General features: G+C 38.4%; 1 protein-coding gene across 2 annotated transcripts in view; it reads right to left on the reverse strand.

Annotated features, from left to right (window-relative positions):
- Nucleotides 1-26,361, reverse strand: part of PTPN14 (protein tyrosine phosphatase non-receptor type 14) — a 304,902-nt gene that overhangs the window by 131,731 nt on the left and 146,810 nt on the right. For both annotated transcript variants that reach the window (XM_053712491.1, XM_053712492.1), the window contains 2 exons: nucleotides 13,194-13,291; nucleotides 10,876-10,940 (listed from right to left, as the gene is read on the reverse strand). In XM_053712491.1, coding sequence (XP_053568466.1) covers nucleotides 10,876-10,940; nucleotides 13,194-13,291 — 163 coding nt within the window. The remainder of the gene's footprint in view (nucleotides 1-10,875; nucleotides 10,941-13,193; nucleotides 13,292-26,361) is intronic.

Below are 26,361 nucleotides of genomic sequence, written 5' to 3' on the forward strand. Positions count from 1 at the left end.
AGAAAACTTGATAATAGGAGTAAATTAGAAAGTTGATTAAAATTGCATGCTCTATCTGAATCATGAAAATTTCAGAAAGTTCAGCAAAGGATAACAAGAGAAAAAACATAATTTTTGTAAGAACTTACCTGATAAATTAATTTCTTTCATATTAGCAAGAGTCCATGAGCTAGTGACGTATGGGATATACATTCCTACCAGGAGGGGCAAAGTTTCCCAAACCTCAAAATGCCTATAAATACACCCCTCACCATATAAGAAAAAAAGTGCGAAAGCATAAAAATAAGGAATTGGAATAATTGTGCTTTATACAAAAAAAATCATACCCACCACAAAAAAAGGGTGGGCCTCATGGACTCTTGCTAATATGAAAGAAATTAATTTATCAGGTAAGTTCTTACATAAATTATGTTTTCTTTCATGTAATTAGCAAGAGTCCATGAGCTAGTGACGTATGGGATAATTAATACCCAAGATGTGGAACTTCCACGCAAGAGTCACTAGAGAGGGAGGGATAAAATAAAGACAGCCAATTCCGCTGAAAAAATAATCCACACCCCAAAATAAGTTTAATCTTATAATGAAAAAAACTGAAATTATAAGCAGAAGAATCAAACTGAAACAGCTGCCTGAAGTACTTTTCTACCAAAAACTGCTTCAGAAGAAGAAAATACATCAAAATGGTAGAATTTAGTAAAAGTATGCAAAGAAGACCAAGTTGCTGCTTTGCAAATCTGATCAACCGAAGCTTCATTCCTAAACGCCCAGGAAGTAGAAACTGACCTAGTAGAATGAGCTGTAATCCTTTGAGGCAGAGTTTTACCCGACTCGACATAAGCATGATGAATCAAAGACTTTAACCAAGACGCCAAAGAAATGGCGGAGGCCTTCTGACCTTTTCTGGACCCAGAAAAGATAACAAATAGACTAGAAGTCTTTCTAAAATCTTTAGTAGCTTCAACATAATATTTCAAAGCTCTTACTACACCCAAAGAATGTAAAGATCTCTCCTTTGAATTCTTAGGATTAGGACACAATGAAGGAACAACAATTTCTCTACTAATGTTGTTAGAATTCACAACTTTAGGTAAAAATTTAAATGAAGTCCGCAACAACGCCTTATCCTGATGAAAAATCAGAAAAGGAGATTCACAAGAAAGAGCAGATAACTCTGAAACTCTTCTAGCAGAAGAGATGGCCAAAAGGAACAACACTTTCCAAGAAAGTAATTTAATATCCAAAGAATGCATAGGTTCAAACGGAGGAGCTTGTAAAGCTCCCAGAACCAAATTCAAACTCCAAGGAGGAGAGATTGACTTAATGACAGGTTTTATACAAACCAAAGCCTGTACAAAACAATGAATATCAGGAAGATTAGCAATCTTTCTGTGAAACAGCACAGAAAGAGCAGAAATTTGTCCTTTCAAAGAACTTGCAGACAAACCTTTATCCAGACCATCCTGAAGAAATTGTAAAATTCTAGGAATTCTAAAAGAATGCCAGGAAAATTGATGAGAAGAGCACCAAGAAATGTAAGTCTTCCAGACTCGATAATATATCTTCCTAGACACAGATTTTCGAGCCTGTAACATAGTATTAATTACGGAGTCAGAGAAACCTCTATGACTAAGAATCATGCGTTCAATCTCCATACCTTCAAATTTAATGATTTGAGATCCTGATGGAAAAAAAGACCTTGCGATAGAAGGTCTGGTCTTAATGGAAGAGTCCAAGGTTGGCAAGTAGCCATCCGGACAAGATCCGCATATCAAAACCTGTGAGGCCATGCTGGAGCCACCAGCAGAACAAACGAACGCTCTTTTAGAATCTTGGAGATCACTCTTGGAAGAAGAACTAGGGGCGGAAAGATATAGGCAGGATGATACTTCCAAGGAAGTGACAATGCATCCACTGCCTCCGCCTGAGGATCCCTGGATCTGGACAGATACCTGGGAAGTTTCTTGTTTAGATGAGAGGCCATCAGATCTATTTCTGGAAGTCCCCAGATTTGAACAATCTGAAGAAATACCTCTGGGTGAAGAGACCATTCACCCGGATGTAACATCTGGTGACTGAGATAATCCGCTTCCCAATTGTCTATACCTGGGATGTGAACCGCAGAAATTAGACAGGAGCTGGATTCCGCCCAAGCAAGTATCCAAGATACTTCTTTCATAGCCAGAGGACTGTGAGTCCCCCCTTGATGATTGACATATGCCACGGTTGTGACATTGTCCGTCTGAAAACAAATGAACGATTCTCTCTTCAGAAGAGGCCACGACTGAAGAGCTCTGAAAATCGCACGGAGTTCCAAAATGTTGATTGGTAATCTCGCCTCCTGAGATTCCCAAACCCCTTGCGCTGTCAGAGACCCCCATACAGCTCCCCAACCTGTCAGACTCGCATCTGTTGAGATCACAGTCCAGGTTGGAAGAACAAAAGAAGCCCCTTGAACTAAACGATGGTGATCTGTCCACCACGTCAGAGAGTGTCGTACAATCGGATTTAAAGATATTAACTGTGATATCTTTGTATAATCCCTGCACCACTGGTTCAGCATACAAAGCTGAAGAGGTCGCATGTGAAAACGAGCAAAGGGGATTGCGTCCGATGCAGCAGTCATAAGACCTAGAATTTCCATGCATAAGGCTACCGAAGGGAATGATTGAGACTGAAGGTTTCGACAAGCTGAAACCAATTTCAGACGTCTCTTGTCCGTCAGAGACAAAGTCATGGACACTGAATCTATTTGGAAACCTAAAAAGGTTACCCTTGTCTGAGGAATCAATGAACTCTTTGGTAAATTGATCCTCCAACCATGTTCTTGAAGAAATGACACAAGTCGATTCGTATGAAATTCTGCTAAATGTGAAGACTGAGCAAGTACCAAGATATCGTCCAAATAAGGAAATACCACAATACCCTGTTCTCTGATTACAGATAGAAGGGCACCGAGAACCTTTGAAAAAATCCTTGGAGCTGTTGCTAGGCCGAACGGCAGAGCCACAAACTGGTAATGCTTGTCTAGAAAAGAGAATCTCAGAAACTGATAGTGATCTGGATGAATCGGAATATGCAGATATGCATCCTGTAAATCTATTGTGTACATATAATGCTCTTGCTGAACAAAAGGCAGAATAGTCCTTATAGTTACCATTTTGAATGTTGGTATCCTTACATAACGATTCAATATTTTTAGATCCAGAACTGGTCTGAAGGAATTCTCCTTCTTTGGTACAATGAATAGATTGGAGTAAAACCCCAGACCCTGTTCCAGAACTGGAACTGGCACAATTACTCCAGCCAACTCTAGATCTGAAACACATTTCAGAAATGCTTGAGCCTTCACTGGGTTTATAGGAATGCGAGAAAGAAAAAATCCTCTTGCAGGAGGCCTTACCTTGAAACCTATTCTGTACCCTTGTGAAACAATGTTTTGAATCCAAAGACTGTGAATCGAATTGATCCAAATGTCTTTGAAAAATCGTAATCTGCCCTCTACCAGCTGTGCTGGAATGAGGGCCGCACCTTCATGTGGACTTGGGAGCTGGCTTTTGCTTTCTGAAAGGCTTGGATTTATTCCAGACTGGAGATTGTTTCCAAACAGAAACTGTTCCTTTAGGGGAAGGATCAGGCTTCTGTTCCTTATTTTGACGAAAGGAACGAAAACGATTAGCAGCCCTATATTTACCTTTAGATTTTTTATCCTGAGGTAAAAAAGTTCCTTTCCCCCCAGTAACAGTTGAAATAATAGAATCCAACTGGGAACCAAAAATGTATTACCTTGGAAAGAAAGGGAAAGCAAAGTTGACTTAGAAGACATATCTGCATTCCAAGTTTTAAGCCATAAAGCTCTTCTAGCTAAAATAGCTATAGACATATACCTGACATCAACTCTAATGATATCAAAGATGGCATCACAAATAAAGTTATTAGCATGTTGAAGAAGTTTAACAATGCTATGAGTATTATGATCTGACACTTGTTGCGCCAAAGCCTCCAACCAAAAAGTGGAAGCTGCCGCAACATCAGCCAAAGAAATAGCAGGCCTAAGAAGATTACCTGAACATAAATAAGCTTTCCTTAGAAAGGAATCAATTTTCCTATCTAAAGGATCCTTAAAGGAAGTACTATCTGCCGTAGGAATAGTAGTACGTTTAGCGAGAGTAGAGATGGCCCCATCAACTTTAGGGATTTTGTCCCAAAACTCTAATCTGTCAGATGGCACAGGATACAATTTCTTAAACCTTTTAGAAGGAGTAAATTAATTACCCAGATTATTCCATTCCCTAGAAATTACTTCAGAAATAGCATCAGGGACAGGAAAAACTTCCGGAATAACTGTAGGAGGTTTAAAAACCGAATTTAAATGCTTAGTAGATTTAGTATCAAGAGGACTAAATTCCTCCATCTCTAATGCGATTAAAACTTCTTAAAGTAAAGAACGAATAAATTCCATTTTAAATAAATATGAAGATTTATCAGTGTCAATATCTGAGACAGAATCCTCTGAACCAGAAAAATCATCATCAGAAACCGACAAATCAGAATGATGATGTTCATTTAAAAATTCATCTGAAAAATGTGAAGTTTTAAAAGACCTTTTACGTTTACTGGAAGGAGGAATAACAGACATAGCCTTCCTAATAGATTTAGAAACAAAATCACTTATATTAACAGGAACATCCTGAGTATTAGATGTTGATGGAACAGCAACAGGTAATGGAATATTACTAATGGAAATACTATCTGCATTAGCAAGCTTATCATGACATTCATCACAAACTACAGCCGGAGGGACAGTTACCACAAGTTTACAGCAGATACACTTAACTTTGGTGGAACCAGCATCAGGCAGCGTTTTTCCAGAAGTAGCTTCTGATCCAGGGTCAATCTGAGACATCTTGCAATATGTAAGAGAAAAAACAACATATAAAGCAAAATCTATCAAATTCCTTAAAAGGCAGTTTCAGGAATGGGAAAAAAAGCCAATGAACAAGCCTCTAGCAACCAGAAGCAAAAGAAAAATGAGACTTAAATAATGTCAGAAAAAAGGTGGAGACAATAATGACGCCCACATTTTTTTGTCGCCAAAAAAGCCGCCCACATTATTTAGAACTTTATATAAAAGTGCCCAACCATAGCTTAGAGTGTCACACAGAAAATAAGGCTTACTTACCCCAGGACACTCATCTACATGTAGTAGAAAGCCAAACCAGTACTGAAACGAGAATCAGTAGAGGCAATGGTATATAAGAGTATATCGTCGATCTGAAAAGGGAGGTAAGAGATGAATCTCTACGACCGATAACAGAGAACCTATGAAATAGATCCCGTAGAAGGAGACCATTGAATTCAAATAGGCAATACTCTCTTCACATCCCTCTGACATTCACTGCACACTGAGAGGAAAACCGGGCTCCAGCCTGCTGCGAAGCGCATATCAACGTAGAATCTAGCACAAACTTACTTCACCACCTCCACGGGAGGCAAAGTTTGTAAAACTGATTTGTGGGTGTGGTGAGGGGTGTATTTATAGACATTTTGAGGTTTGGGAAACTTTGCCCCTCCTGGTAGGAATGTATATCCCATACGTCACTAGCTCATGGACTCTTGCTAATTCCATGAAAGAAAAGCAAATTAAATAATATAAGTACATTAGAAGGTTGTTTAAAATTATATGCTCTGTCTAAATCATTAAAGGATTACTTTCTGTTATAATGTTTAAGCTAAACAACTAACATATTAAAGTTAATAAACATTAATTAAAACCTACTGACCTATATTTTCTCCAAAACGAAGTTTCATAACGTTCTAAAAGTTATATCTTTTATTCGCCGATGATGTCACGTTATCCTGCCCACTATTTTCAGCACTGTGTGTTCAAAATACTTAAACCAATAACTTTGTGTTTAAAGCGCCATTTTGAAACCTAGGTATTGTAAACGGATTGGTACAGAGCAAAGGATACCCACGGAGTGGGTTTGGAAAACAATTAAATTTGCAGACAAGATTTCTGATATACGTAGAGATATGTTAATGAAATGCTATTGGTAAAAAGCGTATTTGGGGTAGTTAGTTAGTAACAGGTATAGAAAATATTTACTTACAGTGGCCCTTTAAAGAAAAAAATTGGAGTTTCATGTCCCATTAAGTATAGAAAATGTCAGTATAGGTTGGGATAACAGACAAAATCGCTATTTCAAATGCCGAAATAAAGTAAAATGAGATATTTGTATACAATTAAAAATATACTCCTGCAGGTAAAATGGATCATTGGGAACAATTTAGAGGGAGACTAATGTAGGGTATACTGTCCCACTAAGCAATCTTGTATTACAAGGCTTTTAGCGCTACATCCATAGCTTCATAGATGGAGCCATATAAAGCAAAAAAGGAAATCCCATGTCATTGCCAATAACTTGTTAGACTAAGTTCCTGATGATCTAAAGCTCTCCACAGAAATAATCTATGACGTCTCGTCAGTATGGCGAAGTCCCTCAAAGAATTTTAGAAACACAAATTTTACCTTGATAGATGTCTATCTCCCTATGCAGGGTAGTGGTTGTCAGGAACTTAGGAAGCTAACAGAATACACTGACAGTGACTAGCAGGAACACAAGCTACAAGGGCATGCGCACTGGGCAGACAATGACCAGTCAGACCATAGATGGCAAGGTCCTGCAAGAAGGTGGAATAGTGACCAGTCAGACCATAGATGGCAAAGGCCTGCAAGAAGGTGGAAGAGTGACCAGTCAGACCATAGATGGCAAAGGCCTGCAAGAAGGTGGAACAGTGACCAGTCAGACCATAGATGGCAAGGGCCTGCAAGAAGGTGGAATTGTGACCAGTCAGACCATAGATGGCAAGGGCCTGCAAGAAGGTGGAATTGTGACCAGTCAGACCATAGATGGCAAGGGCCTGCAAGAAGGTGGAATAGTGACCAGTCAGACCATAGATGGCAAGGGCCTGCAAGAAGGTGGAACAGTGACCAGTCAGACCATACATGGCAAGGGCCTGCAAGAAGGTGGAACAGTGACCAGTCAGACCATACATGGCAAGGGCCTGCAAGAAGGTGGAATAGTGACCAGTCAGACCATAGATGGCAAAGGCCTGCAAGAAGGTGGAATAGTGACCAGTCAGACCATAGATGGCAAGGGCCTGCAAGAAGGTGGAATAGTGACCAGTCAGACCATAGATGGCAAGGGCCTGCAAGAAGGTGGAATTGTGACCAGTCAGACCATAGATGGCAAGGGCCTGCAAGAAGGTGGAGCAGTGACCAGTCAGACCATACATGGCAAGGGCCTGCAAGAAGGTGGAACAGTGACCAGTCAGACCATACATGGCAAGGGCCTGCAAGAAGGTGGAACAGTGACCAGTCAGACCATACATGGCAAGGGCCTGCAAGAAGGTGGAACAGTGACCAGTCAGACCATACATGGCAAGGGCCTGCAAGAAGGTGGAATAGTGACCAGTCAGACCATAGATGGCAAAGGCCTGCAAGAAGGTGGAATAGTGACCAGTCAGACCATAGATGGCAAGGGCCTGCAAGAAGGTGGAATAGTGACCAGTCAGACCATAGATGGCAAGGGCCTGCAAGAAGGTGGAACAGTGACCAGTCAGACCATAGATGGCAAGGGCCTGCAAGAAGGTGGAACAGTGACTAGTCAGACCATAGATGGCAAGGGCCTGCAAGAAGGTGGAACAGTGACCAGTCAGACCATAGATGGCAAGGGCCTGCAAGAAGGTGGAACAGTGACCAGTCAGACCATAGATGGCAAGGGCCTGCAAGAAGGTGGAACAGTGACCAGTCAGACCATAGATGGCAAGAGCCTGCAAGAAGGTGGAATAGTGACCAGTCAGACCATAGATGGCAAGAGCCTGCAAGAAGGTGGAATAGTGACCAGTCAGACCATAGATGGCAAGAGCCTGCAAGAAGGTGGAATAGTGACCAGTCAGACCATAGATGGCAAGGGCCTGCAAGAAGGTGGAATAGTGACCAGTCAGACCATAGGTGGCAAGAGCCTGCAAGAAGGTGGAATAGTGACCAGTCAGACCATAGATGGCAAGGGCCTGCAAGAAGGTGGAATAGTGACCAGTCAGACCATAGATGGCAAGAGCCTGCAAGAAGGTGGAATAGTGACCAGTCAGACCATAGATGGCAAGAGCCTGCAAGAAGGTGGAACAGTGACCAGTCAGACCATAGATGGCAAGGGCCTGCAAGAAGGTGGAACAGTGACCAGTCAGACCATAGATGGCAAGGGCCTGCAAGAAGGTGGAATAGTGACCAGTCAGACCATAGATGGCAAGGGCCTGCAAGAAGGTGGAATAGTGACCAGTCAGACCATAGATGGCAAGGGCCTGCAAGAAGGTGGAACAGTGACCAGTCAGACCATAGATGGCAAGGGCCTGCAAGAAGGTGGAACAGTGACTAGTAAGACCATAGATCGCAAGGGCCTGCAAGAAGGTGGAACAGTGACCAGTCAGACCATAGATGGCAAGGGCCTGCAAGAAGGTGGAATAGTGACCAGTCAGACCATAGATGGCAAGAGCCTGCAAGAAGGTGGAATAGTGACCAGTCAGACCATAGATGGCAAGAGCCTGCAAGAAGGTGGAATAGTGACCAGTCAGACCATAGATGGCAAGAGCCTGCAAGAAGGTGGAATAGTGACCAGTCAGACCATAGATGGCAAGGGCCTGCAAGAAGGTGGAACAGTGACCAGTCAGACCATAGATGGCAAGGGCCTGCAAGAAGGTGGAACAGTGACCAGTCAGACCATAGATGGCAAGGGCCTGCAAGAAGGTGAAACAGTGACCAGTCAGACCATAGATGGCAAGAGCCTGCAAGAAGGTGGAATAATCTTTTCATGCTAAAAAAAATAATACATTTTGGGCCAGATTACAAGTGGAGCGTTAAATATTGCTTTTTTGAAAGCGATATTAGCGCTTCACTGAGTAATATCAGTGCACACTGATGGTTAACTATCTAGTTATTTATCGCGCCCACAAACAGGCAAATTCACCTGTTTGCAGGTGCGCAATAAATTAGCACTCCACTTGTAATCTAGCCCTCTTTGTTTTATGCATATTGAGGTTTGTCCCTGCTCACCACTTTGTTTCAGCTTTGGGTCATATTATCTCTATAGGCTGTTGGGAAAACAGGTAAACACAACAATCTGTGGTGCAAACCTGAACTAGAAATTGGTTTAGATCAATTTATAGCTGTACAAAATAAAGGATATACCGCGAGGAAGGATAATTACTGAACAAAACCTGTGTCATTAATGTTTCGTACCCTGACTGAGCCTAGTACCCTAAATATTTATATCCTTAATACACAATGGAGATATACAGTATGTAGTGAATATGCTTTCCTGAAGTGCTTTGTTTCTTTTCCAGCAAGAAATAAACCTGATTTTGAGTAAATCTCTGAAGTGTTGTCAACTGTGCCTGACAGATTGAGCAATAAACGATAGAGAATGCAGTAAGAACTCTACAATGAGGTAGGAATAGGATACTTTAGAAAATGTGCCCTGAAGCTGTGTGCTTTGTGTTCAGCAAACTTTCTTGTTACGTTCCCTAAGGGCCTCTTTACCGTGTTTGTTTCTGTCACAGAAATATGTGCAAAGAAGAAAAATTCTATCAACAGAATGTTACATGTCTGTACAACTCGTACAACTGTGAAACAAAACGCTCAGATCACAGCAAACTTGCCTAAGTAGTGAAAAGCTTCAGTTGCACAAAAATAAAATTCTAGGCTATGTATCGATGAAACTAACTGGTCATTTTGCTGGAAACAAGCACAATATGTGCACTTGTTCACAGAAGTATGGAAATCTGTGCTTTTACTTAACAGCTGTCAGTTTAACACCAATCACTCATCAAACTTGCATTTTTAGATCAATTACTCATGCAGATTGCTATGTACTTCCTGAAATTAAATGATCTGTCAAACGGTTGATAGAATAAATCATCTACTATAGGTGTTTCCAAACTGAAAACAATGTAAATTTCTGTTTCTGTATTCCAGTCAACAGAACTGAATTGCATAGAAAACGTAAGGCACTGCACTGAGGGCTGCTAAAGCCATTTTATAAAGTAATCACGCTTCGTATTGTGTGTCTAGTTGCTGCTAAAGCATAAACTGCATTAGGAAAATGTAAGTAACCAGTTTACTCAAAGATATACTGACAGCGCAGCCAATCAATGATTCCAGAAGAACCCACTGCTACATCTAATTGGCTGGTTACCGTATACTGTTTTTCTGGGGATGGGCCGAGCAGTGAACACTGTTCTGCATATATGTTTTAGTTCTTATCAGACAAAACATCTGAGTGGCCAAATATGGCCCTTTGAAAGAAACGAGTGGCCACAACCAGTTTAGAAGCCAATTACAATCGAGAAGCTTATCAAATGATTTTTATTTTCAAAAATACCCATAGACTTTAATTATAAAGTTTGTAGAAAAATAATTAGATACATTTTTAGAAAGCATTATGATCAACCTTGTAGTTGGGAAGACATCAAAGATTTGATGGATAGAAAGATCCCAGTATCTGGAAGAAAAGTTATTCCCCTTGAGTAAGATTTAAAAATAATAAAAAAAGTCATTATACTCTATTTCAAATGCCACTTCAGACTGTATCTGATTTGCAAGTGGCTTAAGAAATATAAAGAATATTACTAATGATGAACCGTAAGATCATTTATCACAATTAAGGCATTATTCTAAAGAGGTATAGCATGCTAATGATTAGTAAAACCTGTCTTTCTAGGCTATGTTGACATTCCAATGCATTTGAAATAATTATAAATCATTCAGTTATCATGAAAATTTGAATTTGCATTGATAGAAAAAAAATATATATCACTTACCACAGGAAACAACATATACTCTCGAAAGTCATGATTCTCAAATCTTTCATAATCTCTATATTCAACTACAAAAAAACAAAAAAAACATCTGATGGTTTGAAAAACTGCAGATACAATAAAAATGCTTCAACATAACATTCAAAACATACGTGATAAACTTCAGAGTCCCCTGCAAAACTAAATTACAAATAAATGACTTTAATCAACAGCAGCAATAGGATAAGTGTATAAGTAACATAAATATCTAGATAAATAACAGTTGTCTAATTACTTTTACTCCTCATAAAATATGAAAAAAGGAATACAAAAAAAATGTGATAATTGTTTTAGGTAAGTATAAAAAAAATGAATTGCATTTCAAAATATCCCAAATTCAGCTCTTTTAGCAAAGAGCAAAAGAAAAAGTTCTGAAAATGGGAGCACTATACAAATATTCAACTAGCCTGTAATATACACTTATTCCAAAAATGTAATTAATAAATTGAAAGGCAAAATCTTATGGACCTCCACTTACAAGAAGTTTGTCTATGACAGATTTATACATTCAGTTAACAGTAAGCATGTGCAATCGTGCCTTTCTGCACTAAACAAATGACGCACAATGGCGGCCACATTCAGCAATTTTCGGAGCTGGTGTTCTGTCAAAAATTAGCTACCTAATTGAGATTTGCTACTTCGATGTGTGTATGTGCACAATTACATAATCGCACTCCACATGAATGTGTGGAATGCGATTAAGTAATTACAAACATGCGCACATTGTTAGGTAACAAATTTCAAAGGTTACGAAAATTTTGTCCCGCATTCCTCATGAATGGGGTGACATACTACACACGAGCGCATGTTCAGTAATATGGAAGGAAATTTCGATGAACAGAAGAATGTGATCATCTAAAAATAAGCATTTTTTTAACCTTATATACTTATCTGGTTGTACTATATATAAAGATTACAAAAATGCTGCTTATTGTTTTCTCTTAAAAGCTGTTCTCTTATCTTAACATTACATTGTTGGTAAAGGTTTGCATCTTTATACTGGGCGCCACCATCTTGGTACACGTGTATTGTTGCACTCGGTGACAGAAGCAGTGCACTCTCACAGATCAGTGATATTGCAGGCTTTTTGGCAGCTGTGCGTTGCTCGCACAATAGAAAGCAGAAGAGTTACATTTTTGCACATAGTTTAAAAATTACATAACAAATATAAAAAAGCCCTCAGGAATAATATAGAGAAATGCAGGCCCGGCTCTGTACTATGCTCGTCAAACTGATGTACATGATACAGTTTATCAGGAAGACAACAATATCACTGATCTGTGAATGTGGTCCGCTTCTGTCACATGGTATAATAATGATTTAATTCCAAGATGGCAGCGCCCAGTGTGAAGATGCAGAACTTGAAAAGGGTTCAAATAAGCAAATGGTTTTTGAAGAAAGCTGCAGACACAGATGGAAATTCATTAGCATGGGGAGTAGTAACGCTGCTACTGTACTTGTATATTCAGTTTAATGTCCCTTTAACATGTCACCGTTTTGCATTCAATGCTATGCAGCTATTCACTAAAGAATGGCAAGACGTGGGAGCATTAGTGAAAGGTTGCACAGAGTGATAAGTACTATTGAGGATGATAGTGAATTTACCCCAAAAGATATCTTAAACATTTTTATATTATTATCTTTAATGTGTCAAGGGTTACAGAAAATAAAGACAGAGAAGGCAGACGGGACAGAGCGATGACATGACCCTGCTGCTTAGAGATCGTACAAAGTACAGTATATACAAATATGCTTAATTAATAAATATGCTGTGTATCAGTGATGGCCGATGATCAGTATTTTAGATCTGTCTGCTGGTCTTCCCTCTTTTAACCCCTTAATGACTGCAACATAACCCTGTACGTCACCGTTCATAAAGGGTTTTCTTGTTTCTAATACTGCTGTTATACCCTCCCTTCTGGTCATGGGAAATAGCGCAATTAAAAGCAAAATCCCCATAGAAAGACCAGCGATGCACAAGGTACGCCGCTGGTCTTTAATGGGTAAAGCTGTAGCCATCCTTTTTTCCCCATACAGGAGAAGTCCCCCAAAGCACACATTTGTAGTTCTGATTTTTTTCTCTGATGACAAAAATTATGGCGCACATTTTTAGTTCTGCTTTTTCCCCGTGAACCACTAAAACTAGTGCCAAGGGCCACATCTTTGTATTTTGTATTGATCCTGTATGTGTTATGTTCTTTAAAAATAAAAAACAAGCATTCTAGATATGTCAATGAAAAAAAACTAAAGATAAAATGAGATGCTGCGTTGCATAGACTTACTTTGTACAGCTAACCCAGCTAGACGTATATACTGCTCTGCAGTATAGAGCAAATGACCATCAAGCACATACTTTTTCAACTGAAGATAATACTGGAACCTGCAAATAAACATGATTATAAATTAAATCTTCAGGAAATGGATTGTAATATCAATTTAAAAAAAAAAAAGAAACAAGTGTAATCTAAAGAAAAAATAATGTATAACATATAGGGAGAACACATTTGCTCTGTTTTTGTCATGTTGGCAGTCAGTCAGCAAAATGTAACAATCTACTATAAGTAGGGTAACTAAGATAAAATACTTGTAATCACTAAGTACAAAAATGTATGCAATAATGACTAAATTTATCCCTGAAGCTGGTGCAAAAATGAAATGCACTTATTCTGTAGAATTCTAATTATTTTTTCTATTTCATGTAGTGACCTTGCAATGCTATGTTTTTAACTTCTACAAGAGAGTTAAACACATAGTTAAAGTTCAGTAGCCACAGAGAGCTGCATACAGGCACTGACCCAATCCACAGAAGCAGATGCACAGCTGGGTTGTGCAACTGCTGCTGCTAACTGGCTTACTGGCTGTATTTGTTTAGGATCAGCAGTAATCTGTGGCTTTTGAGAGGTACTTTATGTGTTTAACCTATTGGGAGTTAAAAACATAACATTGCAGGGTCGCTATTGCTAAAATAACATGCTACAAACAAATAGAGCAAACAATTTTTACCCTATATTGACCAATTTAAGTAGAATGCTAATTAAGTTGCCAAGAACAGACTCAAGAAATTAAGTAGACACTTGAATTCAGACTTGACATTTGTAAAACAAACTAATTTAAAAGGACATAATAGTCAAAATAGAAATGTACAGGGGGGCGGAGCCAGCAGCCTAGAAGAATAGACGCATGTTTTCAGAGCTTCGGCTCTAAATACTCCAAAATTTGCAGTAGAATACCCATTTAATACAAATTAAGCTCTAAGACGTTTTGAACTAATTGCTCGACTGAGAATTGGAGAGGGGACCACTTTTCCATGCCAACACGGCAATCTGACAGTGAGATTAGTGGCCTGAATACAGCCCCTACAAGCAGACAGCAGCCATATTTATGACCTCGTGGGCCAACGTTATAACTAATAATGGAGAGCATTCACTGGATTCGATTTGAAATTCACAGACTCTTGGAGTCGTATCAATATGCGTTTACAGCTACCTTGCACGAGATGCTTGGACCAGTAGTTGATGGTGAATGCTTGCACACAGTGGACAGTGTGGGAGCTAGCGGAGCTACAACGCTTATTGCACACTCCTGATCTCGCTGTGAGAGTGGATGAAAGATCAGCATGTCAAGGGCCTGAGCATCGGCTAGCAGAACACACAGCAATGAGAGCTAAAGCAGGCGTGTCAGCGCTTAATAGCGGAGTGAAACTCAGAGCTGTGGTCACAGCGGAGATGTTGGGGTCTGGAATCTTGGATCCGGATTTTGGGCCTCTTACTTCCCAAATAGCTGCACGGTTATGGAACTTACTACCGATACCTAAATCAGCCGGCTGTGGAGATTGGTTGCTCCAGCATAGGGAGAGCTGGGGAGGCTTTCCTCATCTATCTAAAGTCGGAGTGGGATAGACATAGCTGAATTCTATACGGATAGTCCGTTCATAACTACTGGAATTTAGTTATTGTTAAAACGCTAGAGTTGCTGTCTTTACTGTTTTCCCCCTACCCTGCCTGCAGGACTTCGTATATGCTATATTGTAATGTCTCCAACACTTTTTATTTTGCAGCTAACCATCTCTTATAACCAAATGTATATATTTAAGACTTAACTGTGTTAGGCCTAGCAGATGTCTATTACCCTGTGCAGAGCCCTGATTGCTTTGAGAGCTTCCTATGCCGCTCATTTACGATGCAAAGCTATAATTCCTTCATGACTGCCCTATGCAAGCAGATTGCAGAAATTGCTTATACTAAAGAGTCAATGTGGCCTATGCACGGCCCTTTGCATTTTTGGAGACCATATCTCTGTATTGGAGAGGTCAGGATATTTCTATAGAGCTGGTCCTATTATGAAGCGGGCTAACTAAGCTAATAGCAGAATCTGTTTCATGACACAATAGACAGCGTATTTGAGATAGTTGGTTATCTCATCTCCAGGTTTCAGACACGTAAATTTGTTTATTGTCACTGTTTATATTATGCATGTCTACCTGAGTCTTATTTGATAAAGTACCTAGGGGTTCCATGGATATTTAATAATTAGGAGTTCTACAATTTACGTTGTTGTAACTATATGTTTTCACTTCTCGAAATATTCATCTCTGGTACTCAGGTTATAGGCTTAGATTTAATTTGATCCTCAATATGGTTGTTTAATTGGTCATATTAATATCTCGTCTAATAAGCCTTTTTGCATATACTGTTATATTTGAACTTACCATTGGGCTGATGTATCATTATCACAGTCAAAAGCTCTTGGATTATATAACTTGAGTTTAACTGCATAATGCATTGTTCGTTTCTCTATACAGTTCTGAGGGTTGGTGCTAGGTCTGAGAATGTCCCCCCCTCTTAATTTTAGTCAGTTAAATTAGGGTGTCATATACAGGTACAAAATCTAAGCTATTCCATTATTTAGGTGTCATAATCTCCTTCCTCTTGGTACTAACCATTTATGACCTTTTGGCTCCTGGGTGGCGGGCCCGCATCCAGGAGATAGAGTATCCCTATTTCCACGGAGGAGGCGTTCAATGGTTTAATTAATTATTTTTGCACCTACCTATCTCTATTTTGTTTTTATCTTATGCAACTTACCTGTTACCATATCCCTCAGCACCAACTGAAGAGTACTTATGTGGAGGGTTGATATCTGTATTTCCCTCGCCCACTCACTTACTAACCAGTACTTTGACTATCAAATCTAGGCCTAGGGTATAGATTATATTATCTACACTCCATATCTAGCAAGTAGTTTATATAGTTGGCTTTTCGCAATACCTTAGTTAGTTTAGGCTGCATTGGCAAGCTAGATCTAGGTCGGCATATAAAAAGTTGAAGGAGAGCACACATACTCTAGTAACTGTCCCAACTGTAATCCCTTGCATGTACAAGAATTTGACACTTCTGGAGTATGTCTAGAGGCTATATTTGATTTCCATGTTCAGCTAACCACCACCTCCCCCCCCCCCCCACCTTACATAATATACCTCCTTTGCTAGGAGGCTTAAATGCGCGTTTTTTCTTGTTTATGCCGCATTCTACTTATCCCTTACATAGGCAAATCTTGCAGACTTCCGTTATCAGTTTAGTGTCCCTTTTGAGCTTTGCAAGATTGCCTAGTATATATTTATTTTCATATAACCCTATAATGGCAACTATACTCATTCTATCTCACCTAGCAAGTCTGACCAACTCTATGCACTAGTTGAATCTATAGTTTAAAATCAGTGTTGGTCATACGTTAGACATAAAGTTATAAAACTTAAAATAGAGGTTTACTAATTGGGACCCAAAAGTGGTCCTCTACTGTTTATAACTGTCTTCTATAGCTCCATGCCTTATGTAAATACAGTGAAGCCCTGTTTCTGATGTCATCCAGAAGACATACTATTATATGAGCAAGTATGATGTATATTGATTTCTTTTAAGACAAAATTGCTATACAGATTTATTATGCATTTTATGGTTCTATTACGTTTGATTATATAACTTGAAACAATTTTCTATATGGATAATGTTGACATACATTGTTTGTTGGCTTTGAACTAAACCTCAATAAAAAAATAAAATAAAAAAATAGAAATGTACATTTCAGTTTTGAATAGAAGTGTTTTTTTCAACATACTTTTATTAGTCACAAAAGCTTCTAGAAAAGGTGATTTCTGATTCAGTGGCATACACAGATATGCTGGCCATGCCCCATGCACCTGCATGCAAACATCATGCCTGCTCACTGAGCCAGAAGTATATTGTATGATGTAAATTAACTCATTGCTGACATGATAGAACACCACTACAATCTTTCTCAGCAGGTTCGGTGTCTGAAAGAGGGTGCACAGGGTATGCACAGTATAACTGTTTATGCTGCTGTAACATTAATAATTTTACTGGAACCATTTTTCTAATACAAATATATTTCATAAATGTTTCTATTTAACACTGAAATACACTCATGCACATTTCAGTTTTAGCTACCATGCCCCTTTAATTTTAAATGCTAAGCACTTTCCCACTTGGGTGCTAAACTGATTTAAGGTTTTTTTTTTTTTAAATATATATATTTTTTCAGATCCCTATGACTTAAACCGTTGGAAAGCTTAGGCGATTACCTTTCCAATGGTGGGTCTTGGGGGTTTGTAGCTGCTTAGATGCCTGAGTTACAGGCTTCTAAGTAGCATGCCCCCTTTCCCTATTCTTGTCATTGTCATATTTCAATAAAGTTGCGTGGTGACCTCATCACGTCATTGCGCGTGATGTCACTGCGCAAAACGTGAAGCCCCAGTGATGCCTGTCACTATACAGGCCCGGTCGCCGGGGTAGGAGCCCCCAGATCTCTCTCAAGGTGGGAGAGTGCTAGTGATGGCTGTGAGCCGATGTTAGCACCTGAGTGGGAAACTCTGCGACGGCTCAGAGCCGTCGTTAGGCCTCAAGGGGTTAAGCAGGAAACTTTTATGGATTTTTTTTAAAAAAAAAGAATAGATCAAACCTATAAGCTTGGGCTAAGGAACCCCTACGTCAGTAATAATATAAAACCCTTTTCATAGGTATTCTGTCCCTGATGTACAGTTATTGGAGATTTTTGTTTTGTGCTGTAAAACTATTAACTGGATTATAATATTTGATATAAAATGCAAAACTGAAATTCAGCCTTCTTGATTCTAAAGATGTTTGGTGCCAGTGCAAATTTATTGATCATTTGAGTGCATTATTACTGCTTCTTTAAGATGGGGGATATTGTATTTTTTTTTACTGAAAAGTATCCTTCTATATCAACAGTCATATGTGCATATATATTAGGGTTGCCAGTATTCAACCAAACATTAGGGATGAGCGAATGTGTTTATATTTGAATTCAAATGTTAGAACGAATTTTATTGTCAAAATTCGATTTACATAATCAAATGTTGATAAGAACAAATATTCTTAAAAATTCTATAATGGAATGCTATTTACAGTTTTCCAATGTTACTTTCGAATTTGAATGTTTACAATTCGATAGAATGTCCACATTCGAAATTTCGTTTGTAACATTCAATTTAACAAATACTATTCAGAAGTTCAATAGTTCATGTAATAGGGAATTAAGTAAATTGATACATAATAGATGTAAATTTATCAATTTGAATGTTTCTATTTCAAATATTACATTTAAAGAAAGCATTAGAAATAACTTTATATTAAACTAATGTTATTATTTTGTACAAACATTCAAAACCAATGAACAAATTTATTAGTTTGTTAAATTCTGTTGCGAAACATTCACCCTTACATACCAGACATCCAGTATTTGTGCAGGCTCTCCAGTAAAATCTACACAAAAATACTGGAAAATTAAACTTTAATTTTTTTTTAAAGTGTCAGCTAAATTTAAAAGCTCCCTATGCCTCTATGCATAATACAATAATGCATAATACAAATATGGCTCCAAAAGTTACACTGTTAATGCACTACTATATACTGTGTGTGTTTATATATATATATATATATATATATATATATATATATATACACACACATATATATATATATATATACACATATACACACACATACATGCATATATAACATAATTTAATTAAGAACTTACCTGATAAATTAATTTCTTTCATATTGGCAAGAGTCCATGAGCTAGTGACGTATGGGATATACAATCCTACCAGGAGGGGCAAAGTTTCCCAAACCTCAAAATGCCTATAAATACACCCCTCACCACACCCACAATTCAGTTTAACGAATGGCCAAGTAGTGAGGTGATAGAGAGAGGGAGGGATAAAATAAAAAACAGCCATTTTCCGCTGAAAAAATTAAATCCACAACCTAAAAAATACGTTTTTCTCATAAATGAAAGAAAAAAACTTAAAACATAAGCAGAGGAATCAAAATGAAACAGCTGCCTGAAGAACTTTTCTACAAAAAAGTGCTTCCGAAGAGGCAAATACATCAAAACAGTAGAATTTAGTAAATGTATGCAAAGAAGACCAAGTTGCTGCTTTGCAAATCTAATCAACTGAAGCTTCATTCTTAAAAGCCCACGAAGTGGAGACTGGTCTAGTAGAATGAGCTGTGATTCTCTGAGGCCAAGGAAATGGCAGAAGCTTTCTGACCTTTCCTAGAACCAGAAAAGAAAACAAATAGACTAGAAGTCTTTCTGAAATCTTTAGTAGATTCAACATAATATTTCAAAGCTCTTACACCATCCAGAGAATGTAAAGATCTTTCCAAAGAATTCTTAGGATTAGGACACAAAGAGGGGGCAACAATTTCCCTATTAATGTTGTTAGAATTCACAACTTTAGGTAAAAATTTAAATGAAGTCCGCAGAACTGCCTTATGTTGATGAAAAATCAGAAAAGGTGACTCACAAGAAAGAGCAAATAATTCAGAAACTCTTCTAAGCAGAAGAGATAGCCAAAAGGAACAACACTTTCCAAGAAAGTAGTTTAATATCCAAAGAATGCATGGGCTCAACAGGAGGAGCCTGTAAAGCTTTCAAAACCAAATTAAGACTCCAAGGAGGAGAGATTGATTTAATGACAGGCTTGATACGGACTCAATCCTGAATAAAACAGTGAATATCAGGAAGTTTAGCAATCTTTCTGTGAAATAAAACAGAATGAGCAGAGATTTGTCCCTTCAAGGAACTTACAGATAAACCTTTATCCAAACCATCCTGAAGAAACTGTAAAATTCTAGGAATTCTAAAAGAATGCCAGGAGAATTTGTGAGAAGAACACCATGAAATATAAGTCTTCCAAACTCGATAATAAATCTTCCTAGAAACAGATTTACGAGCCTGTAACATAGTATCAATCACTGAGTCAGAGAAAAGCGTTCAATTTCCATACTTTCAAATTTAGCAATTTGAGATCCTGATGGAAAAACGGTCCTTGAGACAGAAGGTCTGGTATTAGAGGAAGTGGCCAAGGTTAACAACTGGACATCTGGACAAGGTCCACATACCAGAACCTGTGAGTCCATGCTGGAGCTACCAGAAACACAAACAAATGTTCCATGATGATTTTATAAATCACTCTTGAAAGAAGAACTAGAGGCAGAAAGATATAAGCAGGTTGGTAAATCCAAGGAACTGCTAACACATCCACCAACTCCGCCTGAGGATCCCTTGAACTGGATAGGTACCTAGGAAGTTTCTTGTTTAGATGAGAAGCCATCAGATCTATTTCTGGAAGACCCCACATCTGAACAATCTGAAAAAACACATATGGATGGAGAGACCACTCCAACAGATATAAATTCTGACGGCTGAGATAATCCGCTTCCCAATTGTCTATTCCTGGAATATGTACCACAGAAATTAGACAAGAGCTGGATTCCGCCCAAGCAAGTATCCGAGATACTTCTTTCATAGCTAGGGGACTGCGAGTCCCACCCTGATGATTAACATATGCCACATGGTTCTCTCTTCAACAGAGGCCAAACCTGAAGAGCCCTGAAAATAGCACGGAGTTCCAAAATATTGATTGGTAACCTCGTCTCTTGAGATTTCCAAACCCCTCAGAGTTCCCCAGTCAGCTCCCCAACCTGAAAGACTTGCCTATGTTGTGAATACAGTCCAGGTTGGACGAAAAAAAGAGGCCCCTTGAATTATACGGTGGTGGTCTAACCACCAAGTCAGAGAAAGTTGAACATTGGGATTTAAGGATATTAATTGTGATATCTTTGTATAATACCTGCACCATTGCTTCAGAATACAAAGCTGGGGAGGTCTTATATGAAAACGAGCAAAGGGGATCCCATCCGATGCTGCAGTCATGAGACCTAAAACTTCCATGCACATAGCCACTGAAGGGAACGATTGAGACTGAAGGTTCCGACAAGCTGAAACCAATTTTCTTTGTCTCTTGTCTGTTAGAGACAGAGTCATGGACACTGAATCTATCTGGAAACCTAAAAAGGTGACCCTTGTCTGAGGAATCAAGGAACTTTTTGGTATATTGATCCTCCAACCATGTCTTTGAAGAAAAAAACACTAGTTGATATCTGTGAGATTCGGAAAAATGTAAAGACTGACCTAGTACCAAGATATCGTCCAAATAAGGAAACACCGCAATACCCTGTTCTCTGATTACAGAGAGTAGGGCACCAAGAACTTTTGAAAAAAATTATTGGAGCTGTCACTAGGCCAAATGGAAGAGCAACAAATATTAGTGCTTGTCTAGAAAAGAGAATCTCAAAACCGATAGTGGTCTGGATGAATCGGAATATGAAGATATGCATCCTGTAAGTCTATCGTGGACATATAATGACCTTGCTGAACAAAAGGCAGAATCGTCCTTTATAGTCACCATTTTGAAAGTTGGCACTCTCACAAAATAGTTCAAAATTTTCACATCCAGAACTGGCTGAAATGAATTCTCTTTCTTTGGGACAATGAATAGATTTAAATAAAACCTCAGACCCTGTTCCTGAAACGGAACTGGTATAATTACCCCTGAAAACTCTAGATCTGAAACACACTTCAGAAAGGCCTGAGCCTTCACTGGGTTGGCTGGAACATGTGAGAGAAAAAATCTTCTCACAGGAGATCTTACTCTGAATCCTATTCGATACCCTTAAGAGACAATGCTCTGAATCCATTGATTTTGGAAAGAATCTGCCCAAATGTCTTGGAAAGATATTAATCTGCCGCCCACCAGCTGAGCTGGAATGAGGGCCACACCTTTATGCAGACTTGGGGGCTGGCTTTGGTTTCTTAAAAGGCTTGGATTTATTCCAACTTGAAGAGGGTTTCCAATTGGAACCAGATTCTTTGGGGGGAGGATTAGCTTTCTGTTCCTTATTCTGTCAAAAAGAACAAAAACGATTAGAACCCTTAGATTTACCCTTAGATCTTTTATCCTGAGGTAAAAAAACTCCCTTCCCCCCAGTAACAGTTAAAATAATTGAATCCAACTGAGAACCAAATAAATTGTTACCTTGGAAAGAAAGAGATAGCAATCTAGACTTAGACACCATGTCATCATTCCAAATCAGGATCTGTTTCCTGTTGCGCTAAACTTTCCAACCAAAAAGTTGATGCAGCTGCAACATCGCCATAGAAATGGCAGGTCTGAGAAGATAGCAAGAATATAAGTAAGCTTTCCTTAGATAAGTTTCAAGTTTCCTATCTAAAGGGTCTTTAAAGGAAGTACTGTCTTCCATGGGGATAGTAGTACGTTTAGCAAGTGTAGAGATAGCCCCATCAACTTTGGGGATTTTTTCCCAAAACTCCAATCTAATTGCTGGCAAGGGATACAACTTTTTATACCTAGCAGAAGGAATAAAAGAAGTACCAGACCTATTCCATTCCTTTTAAATCATATCAGAAATAGCATCAGGAACTGGAAACACCTCTGAAGTAAGCACAGGAGGTTTATAAACAGAATTTAAAAGTTTACTAGTTTTAATATCAAGAGGACTAGTTTCCTAAATATCCAAAGTAATCAACACCTCTTTTAACAAGGAACGAATATACTCCATCTTAAAGAGATAAGTAGATTTGTCAGTGTCAAACTCTGAGGTAGGATCTTCTGAATCAGATAGATCCTCATCAGAGGAGGATAAATAAGTATGTTGTCGGTCATTTCAAATTTCATCAACTTTATGAGAAGATTTAAAAGACCTTTTACGTTTATTAGAAGGCGGAATAGCAGACAAAGCCTTCTGAATCGCATCAGCAATACAATCTTTTATATTCACAGGGATATCATGTACATTAGCTGTTGAAGGAACAACAGGCATTGTACTAGTACTGATAGATACATTCTCTGCATGTAAAAGTTTATCATGACAACTGTTACATACTACCGCTGGAGATATAATCTCTACTAATTTACAACAGATACACTTATCTTTGGTAGAACAGTTATCAGGCAGCAGGAATCCAACAGTGGTTTCTGAGACAGGATCAGATTGAGACATCTTGCAAATGTAAGAGAAAAAAACAACATATAAAGCAAAATTATCAATTTCCTTATATAGCAGTTTCAGGAATGGGAAAAAAATGCAAACAGCATAGCCCTCTGAGCATAGAGAAAGGCAAAAGGCATATAGGAAGTGGGATTTAAATAATCAAATTATTTGGCGCCAAGTATGACGCGCAATGCAAAATGATATTTTTTGCCGCTAACAACATCCGGAAAAGATGCAACTCACGTCATGGCAGACGCAACTTTGTGCAATGACGAACTTGCGTCAACAAACGTACCTTGGCGCCAAAAAAATTCTGGCGACAAGAATGACGCAATAAATAATAGAATTTTGCGGCCTGCCGAGCCTAATTTTGCCTGTGAAAATTAAAGAAAAAACATTAAATTTTGAAGAAAAGACTATACCCCAGGTAAGAAAAAATAACTTCCTAAATCTGTTTTTCTTAATTTTGAAACTGAAAGTCTGCAAAAGGTAATATACATAAACCTGACCCATGGCAAATATAAGTACAATACATATATTTAGAAGTTTACATTAATACATAAAGTGCCAAACCATAGCTGAGAGTGTCTTAAGTAATGAAAACATACTTACCGAAAGACACCCATCCACATATAGCAGATAGCCAAACCAGTACTGAAACAGTTATCAGTAGAGGTAATGGAATATGAGTATATCGTCAATCTGAAAAGGGAGGTAGGAGATGAATCACTACGACCGATAACAGAGAACCTATGAAAAGATTTCCCGTGAGGAAAACCATAGAATTCAATAGGTGATACTCCCTTCACATCCCTCTGATATTCACTGTACTCTGAGAAGAATCAGGCTTCAAAATGCTGAGAAGCACATATCACAGATTAAAATCAAGCACAAACTTACTTCACCACCTCCATAGGAGGCAAAGTTTATAAAAACTGAATTGTGGGTGTGGTGAGGGGTGTATTTATAGGCATTTTGAGGTTTGGGAAACTTTTCCCCTCCTGGTAGGATTGTATATCCCATATGTCACTAGCTCATGGACTCTTGCCATTTACATGAAAGAAATATACATACATAATACAAATATGTATATATATTATTGGCATGTAATGAGGGTAAAAAAAGAAACACAACTGTTGTATGCTACAGGCAGTCTTGGGTGGTGTACTCCTGGTGGTCAAGGGTGTCAAATGTTTGTATTGAGTGTTATACATGTATCTTTTGATCTGTTTGTACTCCTGTGGGTTTTATGGCTTGTCCTTCATAACGAATGAAGTCGTGACAACACCTACTTTTTTGACCTATGCTGAGGCTTCCAACTGGGGGGCGGGTCCTCCCACAACTTTACATACAGATAGCTTATACGTCTGGGGGCGTGTATTTTTACGCGGTCATTTATACATGTATACTGACGCTACCAGACTATCTTTGAGAAATCGCCAGTGGGGCGTGAAACACGTCAGATGACGTATCTACTCCTTGTCTTTTGTGAGTTTGTCTTCAACTTTTAATGCATATCAAATAAATGTTCAATTGTTTTATAAGGCTTGTGCATAGTGTCAATCCTCTATCACTAAAGACAGCATCTCATTAATCATTTACCTGCATGGAGATTTTGTTGCTTTTCTAATGTATGCGGCTATACCTAGAATTTCAGATCCCAGGGCGTTAAGCCTCCCTGACGCTGAAGAACAACAGCGTCGTCTCCAATGTCTTTACAGGTTCGTTCTCTCTCTCTCGTTTCGTCTCTCTCTCTCGTCTCATCTCTCTCGTCTCTTCTCTCTCTCATATATATATATATATATATATATATATATATATATATATATATATATATATCCATCCATCCATCTCCCTCTCTCGTTTTGACATGTAAATAAAAAAACCAAGGCTCTATTTCTGTTTAAATGGAGTGATGGCAAAAATTCTCTGGTATTTTAGGCAAGTTTTTCTCTGAAAGTCACAACAGTTAAGGGGTTAAACTTGCCTGTCAGGTAGTATAACAAAAAAGTTAAGCTGGAAGAACACAATCAAAGAGCCGAATTTAAAATGGCTGCTGTACCTGTGGGAGACAACACTAGAGCAAAAGGAATTTGAGGAATCTGCTGGTGATTAAGAAATTGTACAGTGTACCTGTGGGAGCTACCAAGATTACTGGCATTAGAGCAAAATACAACAACATTATCTAAAATAGCTGTTAGAATTTAGAAAACATTTTACAACAAAGCCTGGACATTAGGGCCAAGTATTGTAGCACTGCACAACTATTAATGAAACTATAGACCTTTGTAATGAAAGTGGGCCTTTGACCTGGGGAGGAAAACGCCTCAGATAATTACAGGGTAACAAGGGGTGGGGTTAAAGGAGGCAGTACTTAAGGGACTGAGCGGGAAAAGTAGTCACTTCAAAACATTTTTGTGACAGCATCTCCCTCAAGCTCACAATTTTGTGTGAGTTTGTTCCACCAATTTTTTTTGGTTTTGTTGCAGCTTGCGCCAGGGGTGCTAGTTCTTTTTTAACGCTTTCAGAATATGGCCAAAAAGCTGAAAGCGATAGTTTGCACTCCACTTGTAATCGAGCCCAAAATGTTTAAATATAAATATAGATAGTATTTTATAACATAAAATACTACATACCCTTTTTCTGTAAGGATACTTAGGTTACAACATGGCAGAGCCCAGTGCTTTAAAATTTGACTCTAATTATTATAGTATTTAACCCCTTTGTGACCAGACCACTTTTCAATTTGTTGACTGTTTGGGACCAAGGCTATTTTTACATTTCTGTGGTGTTTGTGTTTAGCCGTTTTCCTCTTACTCATTTACTGTACCCACACATATTATATACCATTTTCTTGCTATTAAATGGACTTTCTAATTTTCTAAATTTCTTATTTTACTATAAATAAATTATAAAATATAATGAAAAAAAATCGAAATAAAAACACACTTTTTCTAACTTTGACCCCCAAAATCTGTTACACATCTACAACTACCATGAAACCCCCATGCTAAATAGTTTCTAAATTTTGTCCTGAGTTTAGAAATAC

Source organism: Bombina bombina, chromosome 4 (genome assembly GCF_027579735.1).
Source record: "Bombina bombina isolate aBomBom1 chromosome 4, aBomBom1.pri, whole genome shotgun sequence".
NCBI lineage: Eukaryota > Metazoa > Chordata > Amphibia > Anura > Bombinatoridae > Bombina > Bombina bombina.